General features: G+C 41.6%; 1 protein-coding gene across 11 annotated transcripts in view; it reads left to right on the top strand.

The window, feature by feature from the left end:
* Positions 1-14,677, top strand: part of IQUB (IQ motif and ubiquitin domain containing) — a 55,231-nt gene that overhangs the window by 23,120 nt on the left and 17,434 nt on the right. For all 11 annotated transcript variants that reach the window (XM_029074184.2, XM_039913303.1, XM_029074185.2 and 8 more), the window contains one exon: positions 6,140-6,315. In XM_029074184.2, the coding sequence (XP_028930017.1) occupies positions 6,140-6,315 (176 nt within the window). The remainder of the gene's footprint in view (positions 1-6,139; positions 6,316-14,677) is intronic.

Raw genomic sequence — 14,677 nt, 5'->3', positions numbered from 1 at the left:
CTGATTGTTCATGGAGAAGAACTGGCTGAGACTGAACAGCAGAAAAGCAGTTTTAGGAGGAATACTTTTAGGAGGGTACTCGTGACAGTACCATCAGTGGGGTGAGAAGAGCTGCTCAAAGCAGCCATCAAGCAAATCCACCCCTGGCCCAGTCGGGAGGCACAGTGGTGCAAACAGTCACATGACCAACATACCCACCTTCAAGGGTTCAAACACAGGATTTTCAGCTGGTCCCAAAATCTTATGGCTCAAAATAATAGTTGTAGATCCCCTTTAGTGGGACTGAAAAGGAGGATATTTGATTTTGCATCAATAAGGAACATGTGGTGTGTTCCTTTTTAAAATCCTGTTTTAAAATAAGTGTTGGTTTTGCCTCATACAGACTTGGCCAGGCCCATTCCAAAATGATTCCATAGGAGGCTGGGTGAAAGTTCTAAAATCAGGATAATCTTACCAAAACGGGATCTAGAAGGTCCATCCAGGAGGAGAGTAATCAATCAAGCAGTCAATACACTGAAATTTATTAAGCCTTTACTGTATGCAAAGGACTGCAATAAGTGCTTGGGAAAGTACTATACAGTGGAGTTGGTAGACACAATCCCCGCTCTTAAGGAACTAACAGTCTAAAAGTCCCTAATGCGAGCCATCCACTTAAACCATTGTATTCAGGTACAGAGAGAGGGAGAGAGGGGCATGGAGAGAGAGAGAGAAAAGTGTCCTGATGTTGCTGGCTTGAACTCTGCAGCCCCTCTCTTGCTTGAACCAAACTAAGCCATCCTAGAGCTGTATTTTGTTTTCCTGGAAACTTTAGAGTCTTTCACATTCTCCTGGTATCAGCGGAGTCCAGCGGTTAAGTCATTGAGACAGTAATAGAATGAGATTATGGCTCCCCACAGATCTGTGAAAAGCAATAATGTTGATCGCAAGATTGGGATTCGCTTACTCGGCCAGTCAGTACTGAAACGGAACTCTATTCCAAAACTCATGAACCAGTCAAAGCCAGAATACATGAAAATCAAAATAATCTCTGTTTTTCTGGAATAAAAAAAGATAGATACAGTATTTTTTTATGTTCCAGTATAAAACATGAACTTTAGGATACAATATTTGGATCAATCAATTAATCAGTCAATCAGTGGTATTTATTGAGTGCTTATTTATTGGGAGAGTACAATCTTATTTATTGAGAGAGTACAATACAACAGAATTGGTATAACATTCCTTACCCACAGTAAGCTTATTTGTGTTCAAAAAGGGGGAAAGATGGAAATAATGAAGCACATCTTACAGAAATGGAAGGGAAATACACAGGCCTCTTTTCAGGTCTGATTTTTTATCCCATTTCTATTTCAGGTATTTTTTGGGTGCTCACTAAACTCAGTTTCTTAATCCGAGAGATGCACTAAAACTCATTATGAATAGTTACTGTTTCTGAAATTACTGTCCCCCTGTGGTATTGTACCATATTATTTTGTCTCTTTATGCTCCTTTTGAAGCATCTTAGCAAAGCTCTTTGGTCCGTGACCTCTGCACCCACCAACTCAAGATAAAAGAGAAACCAACATTTACAGATTTAAATAATCTTTAGAGATTTTGAATAAGACTTTTGATTCTCTCTCAAATGGCATCCTCTTGAGGAGCAGCGTGGACTAGTGAATAGAGCATGAGCCTGGAAGTCAGAAGGACTTGGGTCCGCCACTTGTCTTCTGTGTGACCTTGGGCCAGTTACTTAATTTATCTGTTCCTCAGTTACATCATCTGTAAAATGGGGATTAAGATTGTGAATCCCACATGGGACATGGACTGTATCCAACTTTATTAGCTTATATCTGCCCAGTGCTTAGTGCAGTAACTGGCACATATTAAGTGCTAGAAAATACCCTAAAAAAGTTAGGGAAGACTTTAATGGGGAGGGGTTGTGAAGGGGATGAGAGCTGGGTCACAGATCACATATTTGGTGGGTCCAGTCATATTGGGAGGTTGTATTTGGTATTGTTTCAAAGAGATAAATCCTGGTATCGGTTCTATTTAATATCTTTACCGATGAGCCTGATAAAGTAATTGATAACCAGGTTTATTAAATTAGATGAGATTAAATTGGGTAAGCTTGGTTATCAATACTTTGGAAGACAGGAATAGAATTCAAAGGGACCAATAATTTGGAAAAATGATCCTGCTAAGAACAGGATGAAATCCAGTTAGAACAAGCACAAGGTAGTTAGCTTAAAGCAGAAAAAAAAAGCAAACCAACTCAAATGTAGGCTGGGGGGATGCTAAAAGTACAGTTCAGCAGAGAAAGCCTTGAGAAAGACATAATTGAGTCAGTGATGTCATACTGTGATTAAAAAACCATCATGACCTTGGTTTACCTCAGTTTTGTCGGGAGAAACTTTTCTGCTATATTCTACACTGGTCAGATCAACCTCTATTTAGAATCGTGAATTCAGTTTTGGTCAGCAACCTTTAAAAAGATGAACAATGGAGAGGGTACATAGGAGAGTGGCAGAAATGGAGAGGGGCTGGAAAATGGGTCTCGGAGGAAACATTAAATGAATTGAGATAGTTAAGGCTGCAAATGAAAGTATTAAATTAATCAAATAGTATTTATTGAGTGTCTACTGTATACAGAACACTGTACTTGTCATTTGAGAGACTGCAGTAGAGGTAGGAGAAATGAGCCCTGTTACTGAGCAGTTTGAAGCCTAGATGGGGAGATAGACACCCAAAAAAATTTACAGATCAAAAGAAGAATATTGGTGAGGGCTAAAGCAATAGGATATGTACAAGATATTTGTGAATACATAAGTGTGTGGCCAGAGTAAAGTGCTGGAGTGGTAACTGTGGGGATAAGATAGGGGAGAGGAGAAGTCCACTGGGGAAGGCCTGGAGGGGAGGACATTTCAGCAGGATTTGAAGGGGGAACTTATTTAGACTGAGCCCCATGTGGGTCAGGGACTGTGTCCAACCTAATTCACTTGCTTAGAACAGTGTTTAACACATAGTAAATAATTAACAAATGTCACATGCACAAAAAAATGGGGACCGTTAATGGTCTGGCACAAGTGAAGGGGAAGGGAGTTCCAGGCAAAAGGAAGAATATGGATATGAGAAGCAGCATGGCCTAGTGGATAGAGCACAGGCCTGGGAGTCAGAAAGACCTGGGTTCTAATCCTGGTTCCACCACTTGTCTGCTATGTGACCTAGGGTAAATCATTTAACTTCTCCGGGCCTCAGTTATCTCATCTGTAAAATGGGAACCAAGGCAGAGAGCCTCATGTGGGACAGGGACTGGGTCCAACATGATTAGCTTGTATCTACCCCAGCACTCGGAACAGTGCCTGACACACAGTAAACACAAAACAAATACCATAAAAACCATAAAAAAACATGAACAAGGGGTCATGGCAGGGAGATTAGAGGAGGCGCAATGAAAAGGTTAGATTGAGGGGAATGAAGAGAGTGAGTAGTAAGGAGAGCTCATTCGGTGCCTTAAGTTAATTGTCAGGAGTTTCTACTTGATGCAGAGAGGAATGGACAACCCCTGAAAGATTTTGAGGAGAGGGGGCACTTGTTGGTTATGCAGAATGAAGAATTTAGTTAATCTCAGCTGCAGAGTGAAATAAAGACTAAAGAAGGAAAAAACTGTCGATGGAGAGACCTGTGATGAGAGTATTGCAGTAATTCATTCATTCATTCATCCAGTCATATTTATTGATCACTTATTGTGTGCAGAGCACTGTACTAAGCACCTGGAAAGTACAATACAGCAATGAAAAGAGACAATCCCTGTCCACAACAGGCTTACAGTTTAGAGGGGTCAAGCTGGGCATAATTAAGGGGTATCTTAATTACAATCTTCAAATACATGGCTTTTTATGTGAAAGATGTTAACCAGCTATTCTCCATGACCAGTGAGGACCACACTTAAGGAATGGGGCTAAATTAAATCAGAAAAACTTTTGACAAAACAAATAAGAATTTCTTGACCATCAGAATGAGAAATCCTGGAATGGATCACAGTAATGGAAAGATCAGGGTACTAAGAGTCAGGAGACCTGAGTTAGAGGCACAACTCCTCCACTGGCCTTCTTTGTGACCTTGGGTAAGTCACTTAACCTCTCTGAGCCTCAGTTTTCTCATCTGGAAAATGGGGATTCGAATCCTGCTCTCTTAGACTGAATCCTGTGAGGATCAGATTGGGTCTGATCTCATAACTTTGTGTCTACTCCAGGATTTAGTACATAGACCTTATTGAAATTTTTAAAGAAGGGCTTCCAAGAGAGGTTGTGGAGGACAGAGAAAATCTTCATCTCTGGCAATCTTCAAAGAAACACAGAACAAATCTGTCTTGGGTGATAAATAAGTCACCTGCTTGAAGGCAGGAGACCGCATCAGATAATCTCTCCAGATCTTGTCCAACACTGTGATTCTGGTCATTCCAAGAGCTTACGACACAAGACAGACAGTGATGTCATAAGCAGAGACATCAAGGATATTTGGACGAATGAACACACATTAAAAGCAAAGTAGAATGCTTATATTTTGTGCAGTCAAAGGAATAAATGCACCTAATGAGAGACTGAGAGCTTTGAGAACATATAATACCAATTCTGTTGTATTGTTCTCTCCCAAGTACTTAGTGCAGTGTTTTTCACACAGTAAATGCTCAATAAATACCATTAATTGATGGATTAATGATTATTGTGGCATTTGTTTAGTGCTTACTACGTGTCAAGCGCTCTTGTAAGCACTGGGGAAGATGCAAGATAACCAGGTTAGACACAGTCTATTGATCTAATCAATGGCCCGTGGCTCCTTTTTTCATGAACATAAGAAAAAGAGTTAATTATTTTAGTCAGAGCAGCATATGAGGCACTTTCATATCATGGACCAACATATCGTAATGAGTAAATAGCCTGTTATTGTTTCATCACTCCTAATAATAATGATGGTGATGTTTGTTAAGCACTTACTCTGTGTCAAGCACTGTTCTAAGTGCTGGGATAGATACAAGCTAATCAGGTTGGACACAGTCCATGTCCCACATGGGGCTCAGTCTTAACCTCATCTTTACAGATGAGGTAACTGAGGCCTAGAGATGTTAAGTGACTTGCCCAAGGTCACACAGCAGACAAGTGGCAGAGGCAGGATTAGAACCCAGGTCCTTCTGACTCCCAGGCCCGCTCTCTACTCACTAGGCCACACTGCTTCCTTGACCCTGCTTCTCCTCGCTTACACTCTTAGATTGTGAGCCTCTTGAAGGACAGGGATCATGTCAAATTTCCACTGTGTATTCTTTTCCAGCATTCATAAAGTGCTCTGCACACAGTAAGCTTTTAATAAATACTATGACTACTTAAAGTACACCAGGTTTTGAATCAGTGGCTTTATAATGTTCTTTCAGCCTTCTTATTTACACATCATTTGTGGTGACCTCTTTGGTATGTATTTCTAGGAAGGTGAATATTTCTAATGAAATATTCATTCAAAATAAAATGAGACCCCAGTGACATTCTTTGTGTTGAAATTGTATGTGATCTGGTCCTGTTGGAATTTGCATGTCCCACAATCCATTGTTTGCCAATTACTGCTGCCCATTCCCCACCCATTATAACATAATAGTTGGACATGAATTACAGCAAATAAAAATTACTTTGAACGATGTTCCTGACATATAATAAAGTAGGATTAAGTGGCTTAATTTGGGAATGCCCAGAAAAATGGAAACGGTTCCTTAATCTCAATAAATAAGGGAAGCACATAAATTCAGCAATGGCAATAGTGACCGAACCAGAGACAGCTTTTCCTTTTAAAGGCTCTGTTCCATGATTGCATTGTTTGTAATGGGTAGGTGGACCAATTTTTTTTTCCACTTCATTTTGTTTGGGTCAAATCACCATCCCATTTTGCAGATGATTAATCAGTGACAGGCATTTTTTAAATTTATCAGGTGTGAAGTAAATATGTGATGCTTCCTGACTTAATTTCAAAGCATGAAAGCTATTTTTAAAAGGAATTTAATCTTACGGGTTTAAAACATTGACAAATAAATACACTTTGACAAAGTGTGACCACAGAAACATTCAGTTTGCAAAGAGTTGGAGTTCCTTATCGAGGTTCTTTCATAATTTCCCCACAGTCTGGAGACTGCAGCAAATTGATGACATTAACCACACTTATAGTGGGGCGGAGAGGAAAGCAGCTCTCTGTGAACTTCTGGAGGAAGAAACTCAATTGATTGCTTCCATTGGGGAACATAAGCTCATCGCCAATGAGGAGAACCAGCGCAAGTCAATTCAGTTCTTTTTGGATAAGGTTAGTGAAGTCACTGCAATTTGAATGTTAATGTTGCTAGAGTTCAAAACCTGTTAAAATAACTGACTAGCAGAGAAGATTGATTTCCTAAAATTTGTTTGGCTTGTTTGGTTTTTTGAAAAGGTGTTCTTGCTTGAGGGTAATATAATGTTGGTATTTGTATTTGTTAAGCGCTTACTATGTGCCGAGCACTGTTCTAAGTGCTGGGGTAGACACGGGAATCAGGTGGTCCCACGTGGGGCTCACAGTCTTAATCCTCATTTTACAGATGAGGTAACTGAGGCACCGAGAAGTGAAGTGACTTGCCCAAAGTCACACAGCTGACGAGTGGCCGAGCCGGGATTCAAACTCATGACCTCTGACTCCAAAGCCCGTGCTCTTTCCACTGAGCCACGCTGCTTCTCTAATATGCGATTCTACATTTAAACTGACCCTTAGGAAGGATGGGGAGTCTGAACATCATTACAATCTAGGGTAAATTAAAACTACCAGATTAAAATTTACTCAGGATATGTTTATTACAGAGGAAAATATACTGGAGCGCAGAATCAGTCAGTCAGTTGTATTTTTTGAGAGCTTACTGTATGTAGATCACTGTACTAAGTGCTTGGGAGAGTACAATATAACAGGCACATTCCTTGCCCACAACGAGTTTACAGGCTGTATGATGTTTCTGCTCTGAATGTAGGGTAGGTAGAGTATTCTGTGGATTTTCCAATGATTGTTTCACCGTATTGCCCTGAGTTACACCAATTCCTAGCTGAAAGAGGCTTCCGCAGAGATGTTTGGTCAGTGTTTCACCCTACTCAACCAGTTCTGAGCTGACTGAGAATCTGATCCAAAGTTCTTCCCTGTTCCTAGAAATCAAATCAGTGGTATTTGAGTCCTTACTATGGACAGAGCACTGTACTAAGTGCTTGGGAGAGTACAATACAACAAAGTTGGAAGACACATTCCCTGCCCATAATGAAAGATACAAGGAAACTACTTTTAATGCTTACTGTGTGCAGAGATGTAAGCTCATCGTGGGCAGGGAATGGGTCTACTAACTCTGATATTATACTCTCCCAAGCACTCAGTACAGTGTTTGTCACACAGTAAGTGCCTAATAAATACATTGTATTGTTTGTACTAAGCCCTTGGGAGAGTAGAATGCAACAGAGTTGTTACCTGCCCACAGTGAGCTTAGAGTCTAGAGGGCGAGATGGATATTAATATCATTAAATGATTTATAATACATAATTTATAGTTATGTACACAATTAGCTAATAGATTAACAGATAATAATAGATTAGATAGTTTAGATACTGGGACTGCCTGTTGGATGCTAAACCTCTTGTTGCCATAGTGACTAAATTCAGACTAAATTCTTTTTCTCAGCCTGATCTTTCTCTCACAGTCAAAACCAAGACCAGGAAAGAGTTAAAACAATTAGGGCACTTAAATAATTCTCCCATGTCCCAGTAGTTGTTGAGGGGTATAAGAGTATATTTGAGTATACCCCTATAGAAGAGACTTGGTATAAAGTCCACAGATCCTGTTCCTTGTCAGAGCCCCTCAACGCCTTAATAATAATGGTGATAGTATTTCTTAAGCACTTACTATTTACCAGGCAATGTACTAAGCGCTGGGGTGGGTACAAGCAAATGGAGTTGGATAAAATCCCAGCCCTAGGTGGGGTTCACAGTCTCAATCCCCATTTTACAGATGAGGTATCTGAGGCACAGAGAAGTTCATTCATTCCATTTAATCATATTTATTGAGTGCATCATATTTACTGTGTGCAGACCACTGTACTAAGCACTTGAGAGAGTACAGTGTAACAATAAACAGGCACATGCCCTGCCCCAAGATCACCCAGCAAGCAAGTGGCAGAGCTGGGATTAGAACCCATGACCTTCTGACTCTCGGGCTTGTGCTGCTTCCCCGGCAATGAGCTGCCTGGAGAGTATGTGGAGGCTCCGCCCACTCTGTCGTCCCAACAGACGTCTGTGCCCAAGTGGGCCAGTTCACTCTCTTTCTCACCGTTTCCTGCCTCATCTCTCAAGGGTGAGAAAAGTGGCTCTCTTGCCCAGTGGCGAGGGAAGGCCCTGGAGTCTGGAGGTGGTGGAGGGGAGGGAGCAATTACTGTGTCTTCTGGAGCTAGAAGGCAAAAGTCATGTTCAGTATTTAATCAAGTTATTCTACAGTTCTTTAATAGTTAGAGTCCTGCATCCACTAGGGAAATTCAGCTACTTCTGGAGTGAGATATAGCACCTAGCCAGCAAATTAGACCTGGAAATGAAGCAGAATGTAATTTAACCAAAGCAGGTTCTAGGATGCCTTTTGAGGCTTTAGTTTAACAGCCACCTGAGAGCCTTGAGTTCTAATGAAGAATGCCCTTCAGAGCCCTAATGCAGCCTAGCTCTATATCATCCCAAAAGCAGTGCCGCTCTATGAAAAAATAGCTTTCAGCATGAACTGGGCACCCCAGAAGCTGCTAGCAACGTAACCTAGTGGAAAGAGCACTGGCCCGGCAGTCGGAGGACCTGGGTTCCAATTGCAGATCCGCCACTTGCCTGCTCTGTCACCTTGGGCAAGCCACTTAACTTCTCTGTGCCTCAGGTTACTCATCTGTAAAATGGGGACTAAGGCCCTATTCTCCCTGCCTCTTACTCTGTGAGCTCCATGTCAGGGACAGGGACTGTATCTGACCCATGTATCTTACATCTATCCCACCACTTAGTGTAATGCTTGGCACATAGTAAGCACGTAACAAACACTATTATCATTCTTAATATTTTTAGGTATATAATAAGGGTAGTAGTATTAATAGTAAGGGATTATAATGGAGGAGGCTGGAGATGTAAGCCTTTTTCCAAGATTAGAATATAGCTGGCTGGTTTCGACTTGCCATTTCGAGAGCTTTATGTCCTGGTCAGCAGCGTGGCTCAGTGGAAAGAGCCCGGGTATGGGAGTCAGAAGGTCATGGGTTCGAATCCCGGCTCCGTCGCTTGCCAGCTGTGGGACTTTGGGCAAGTCACTTAACTTCTCTGTGCCTCAGTTCCCTCATCTGTAAAATGGGGATTAAAACTGTGAGCCCCACGTGGGACAACGTGATTGCCTTGTAACCACCCCCAGTGCTTAGAACAGTGCTTTGCACATAGTAAGCGCTTAACAAATACCACCATTATTAATCATAAAGTTTTGTGATACACCTGCCTGCACTTATGTAAAAATAGCCTCATACTCTGCTTCTCCCCCTATCTGTAATGTATTTTAGCGTCTGTCTCCCCAACTAGCTTGTGAGTTCCTTGAGGGCAGGGATTGGATCTACCAACTCTCTCTTCTATGTGCTTATTAGATTACTCTGCCCTCAGCAAGCACTCAATCAATCAGTGGTATTTATTGAGCACTTATTGTGTGCAGAGCACCGTACTAAGCATTTGGGAGAGTGCAATACAGTAGCTTATGATTCCTGCCCTAAGCCTAGTACGGTATCCTGCCCACAGTGCTCAATCAATCAATGGTATTTATTTAGCACTTAGTATGTGCAGAACACTGTTCTAAGCCCTTGGAAGAGTACAGTAGAACAGAATAAGCGGACAAGTTCTTGCCCATAATGAACTCAGAGTTGATAGACATGATCCTTGCCTTCAAGGAACTTACAATCCATCTAAATAAATACCACCGGTGGTTGAAAAGAGTGCAAATTTATGAGTTGGGACTGGCTTCTTTTGTCCCTGAAAGATGATATTTATTAAGAGCTTATTATATGCCAGGCACTGCACTTAGCGCTGGGGTAGATGCAAGCTTTTGAGGTTGGACACAATCTCTCTCCCACATGAGCCTCACAGTCTTAATCCCCATTTTACAGATGAGTTAACTGAGGCACAGAGAAATTGAATGACTTGTCCCAGGTCACACAGCAGACAAGTGGTGGAGTCGAAATTAGAACTCAGGTCCTTCTGACTCCCAGGTCTGTGCTCTTTCCATTAGGCCATGCTGCTTCTTGATTCTTTTTCTGTAGACATAATGATGAATGAGCCCTGATTACTCAGACTTTGAGGGGGTGGGAAGTTCAGGACTAGAGGGTGGCAGGGGGCAGAACACTGTGATGGTTTCTGGATGTTTACCATATGTTCCTCTTTTGCAGTCACTTGGATCTGAACTTCTGTGCCCTTCAGAAGAGAGGGAAAAAAAATCAAGCTCATTGTTCTAAGTAAATTGACTAGTGGGAGGCATTTTGTTTACCCGAAAGAATATTGAAGGAAACCATTCTGCAGTTCCCCCAAAGGACTGGTTCAGACCAGAGTTTCTGCATTTTTCCAAAAACACAAATGAAAAAGTCCAGACATAAGCATTAATAAATGTAAAACCCAGCTTGGGCATTCCAGTATTTGAGTAATGGGATCAACTAGAGAGGAAAATGATTTTCTTATAATGGAAATCATTCTGGAGAAGTGACTTTTCAGTTAGAATTTTTTTTTGAATGGTATTTGTTAAGCACTTGCTCTGTGACAGGCACTGAACTAAGTACTGGGATAGACACAAGCTAATCAGGTTGGATACAGTCCATGTCTCACATGGTGCTCAAAGTCTTAATTCCCATTTTACAGATGAGGTAACTGAGGTATGAAGTAACTGAGGAACAAAGAAATTAAGTATCTTACCCAAGGTCACACAGCAGAAAAGCAGCAGAACCAGGATTAGAACCCAGGTCCTCTGACTCCCAGGCCCTTGCTCTTTGCACTAGGCCACACTGCTTCTCTCTTGCTCTGTCTTCCAGAAAACCCATTATTGCTCCTTTTGGGGAGAGAATTATCCTTTTTTTATGGTATTTGTTAAGCACTTACTATGTGTCAAGCACTGTTCTAAGCGCTAGGGTAGATGTAAATTTATCAAGCTGGACACTTATGGGCAGGAGAAGTGTCTGTTATATTGTTATATTGTATTCTACCCAGTGCTTAGTACACTGCTCTGTACATAAAAATGCAAGTGACTGACTGACACAGTCCCTTTCCCACTTATTATGCCAAGAACGGGGTCCATGCCCAGTAGCTCTTTGGGAACGTCAATCTTAAAGTGGATGTCCTTGAAGGAGGGCATCGATAAAGAAGTAGCATGGCACAGTGGATAGAGCACAGGCCTGGGAAACAGAAAGTCATGGGTTTTAATCCCAGCTCCGCCACTTGTCCACTGTGTGACCTTGGGCAAATCACTTCACTTCTCTGGGCCTCAGTTAATTCATCTGGAAAATGGCAATTGACCCCACAGGCGACAGGGACTGTGTCCAACCCGATTTGCTTGTGCCTTGCCTTGCAGTTGGTAAGTGCTTAACAAATACCACAATTACTGGAGAAGCAGCATGCTGTAGTGGATAGAGCATGGGCCTGGGAGTTAGAAGACCATGAGTACTAATCCCGGCTCCATCACTTGTCTGCTCTGTGACCTTGGGCAAATACTCTTCTTTCTGCCTCAGTGACCTCATCTGTAAAGTGAGGATTGAGACTATGAGCCCAACATGGGACAGGGACTGTGTCCTACCCAAGTTGCTTGTACCCACCTCAGCGCTTAGTACAGTGTCTGGCACATAGTAAGTGCATAACAAATACTATAATAATAATTATTATTATTATTACTATTGTACTGTACTCTCCCAAGCCTCTCTGCACACAGTAGGTGCTCAATAAACACCAATGACTGACTGATCGATTGACTGACATCAACTGTTTGTGAGCGAGTTGGTACAAAGCAGCCATTGAGAACCCTCCCTTTCTGCCACGAGCCCACCCACTTATCTTCTCTCTTGGGTCTTGAGGCCACCTCCCTCAGCCCGTCCACAAAGAGAGGCTGCCCTCTCCAGCCCCCAGGCCAGGCTAGCCATACTGGACCAGGAGACCAGGCTTTGGATGGTGATTTGTCGAGCCTGCCTGAGGAACTTTTTGTTCCAGTGGTGTGGTGTTTCAGTGAACAATGAGATAAATGATCACTATTAGCTAAAGCCCAATGACTCACCAATCAATGAATATTGATCCCACCCTCAAATTTTCTCATTCCAAAAAAAAAGATCAATTGGATGATTTTCTAGAACACCGATAGAGGAATTTGTAACTTTGACCTGTGTGACAAATAACATTCCTGGTCTTACTGTCTGCAAGATTTCCCAAGTTACAAGAACTCCACGCCAAAGCCATCAGCCAGATTCTAATTCCCTGTTCCCCCTTGTGAAGTGAAACTGGACCCAGGACTGATTTTGGCTCACTGGGGTTTTGTTTTCTTTTGTTTCACTGGAGTCCTAACCATTCTTCTGACCATTTCCACTGCTTTGACTCTACTGCCTTTTAAAATATGACTCTGGGTTAGCTGTGTCATTTGATTTAGATTATTTTCTAAATTATGATTTAATTTGAGACAAAAATACAACTTCACTTTGTTTCTTTCCATGGAGAGTTGCACCTGATTTGAGCAGAGAACTCTTCTGTAGACTCAGCCACAATTTTTTTGGAAAAGAAAAGTGACTTATTGACCAATATATTTTTTTAAAGAGGCTTAATATGTGCCCTGAAAGGCTTCAGAAAAGAGAGAATAAAAGCCTTGCATTAGGCCCTTAGTGACTTTCTTCAGAGACATCTCCAAACACTCTTTTACATTCGTTTCCTTCCCTTTTCTATTCCCACTTGCTGTTCTAGTGTTTCGTCCAGTGCTCTCCTCTTTTTCATTTGTTGGTATTAAAGTGCACCTCACAATAACCCACCCTCCTGAAACAACTCATAGAATGAGGTAATTGTGCTTTTCTTCTTTCTGCCAAGTGCACCCATGAGGAGGGAGCAGGAAAGAAAATCTGCATTTGAAATTTTTTAGTGCCCACCACAAACATTTCCAAGCCAAACAGTCTGATCTAGGAGGCCAAATCCAGATGATCCCAACCCTGTGTTTCAGGGTTGAGATCGATGAGACCACCATTTTAGCTTGGATGCACTGTCTCCTTTCACAGGATAATGAGACAAAGCTTTCAAGCCCCAACACCCTTCAGTGATAATATGGTCTGAAAGACTGAGCCTGTTAGAAACTTTGCCCTTGAAGCTCATGCAGTAATAATAATAATGTTGGTATTTGTTAAGCGCTTACTATGTGCCGAGCACTGTTCTAAGCATTGGGGTAGATACGAGTTAATCTGTCCCATGTGAGGCTCACAGTTAATCCCCATTTTACAGATGAGGTAACTGAGGCACAGAGAAATTAAGTGACTTGCCCACAGTCACACAGCTGACAAGTGGCAGAGGCGGGATTCGAACTCATGACCTCTGACTCCCAAGCCCGTGCTCTTTCTACTGAGCCACGCTGCTTCTCTATTGCAGGATTACAGGAAGAGCCCAGTCTTTTCTCTCATTTCTCCCCTAGGGAATTGAGCTGGGATGGCCACAGTGCTCTGTACACAGTAAGTGCTCAATTAATATGACTGAATGAATGAATTGTCTGAGGCTGGGGCCTGGGAGAGGAATCCAACTGGAATATATTCATGTCTAAAGCAATCTCGCAGACAACAGTGTGTGATCATTAAGACTTTGGGTCTTAGAACGTTTGATTTAGCTGCTTGGTCGCTGGGTCAGTCTACCTCCTTTTGTCTGTTGTGGGTAGGAAGCCTACCTTCCCAGCTTTCAAAATACCAGGACTCTGGTAGCCATGGTAAGCAAGGACTATTGCCCAAGGACCCATCCCCCTACAAATACTGTTCAGTTTTAGCTCTCGATGTTCTCAGTTTCGATTCTTTTTATCTCTAATTAGCTCTCATTATTCCTCTTCTTAATTCATCCTTATTATTCGATGTATCTGCCTTTCCCCAACATGAGGGACAAGAAATAGGATCTTAATTGTTTATTTCGTGTTTACCCTAGCATTTAGTATGGTTTTAATAATGAATGTTCAATAAATTCATGATTATTGTCATTATTATTAGCACTATTATGAATAAGAATACATAGCCAGTGATTCTGCAATCATTAAAAAAGTGTCTTCCTTATATGGCACTTTGAAGCAAACATTAAACTTAGATACGAGGTACAAATTAACCAAAAAAGCAAAACCCACCTAAAGAGACAAATGGCTGTTTTTAATTCAGGGGATCCTGAATGATTTAGGTTGTTATAATTGGATATTTCAGGTCCCCATCATATTTTAATGACTTTTACATTTGTTCAGTCGGTTTCTTTATTAACCCTAAATTATTTCATTTCAGATTTACATCTGGTAATAATCTAGTGCTGGGCTTTTTTGTTTTGTTTTGTTTAATTTGAACAGGAAAAAAGTCCTGAAAGGATTGACTTCCAGCTCAGAGCCTGACTAAGAAGCTAATGTTGGGGGGGGGGGGGGGGCCGGAAGA

This window comes from Ornithorhynchus anatinus, chromosome 10, assembly GCF_004115215.2.
Source record: "Ornithorhynchus anatinus isolate Pmale09 chromosome 10, mOrnAna1.pri.v4, whole genome shotgun sequence".
NCBI classification, from domain to species: domain Eukaryota; kingdom Metazoa; phylum Chordata; class Mammalia; order Monotremata; family Ornithorhynchidae; genus Ornithorhynchus; species Ornithorhynchus anatinus.
This window is presented reverse-complemented; position numbering and strand designations above follow the sequence as displayed.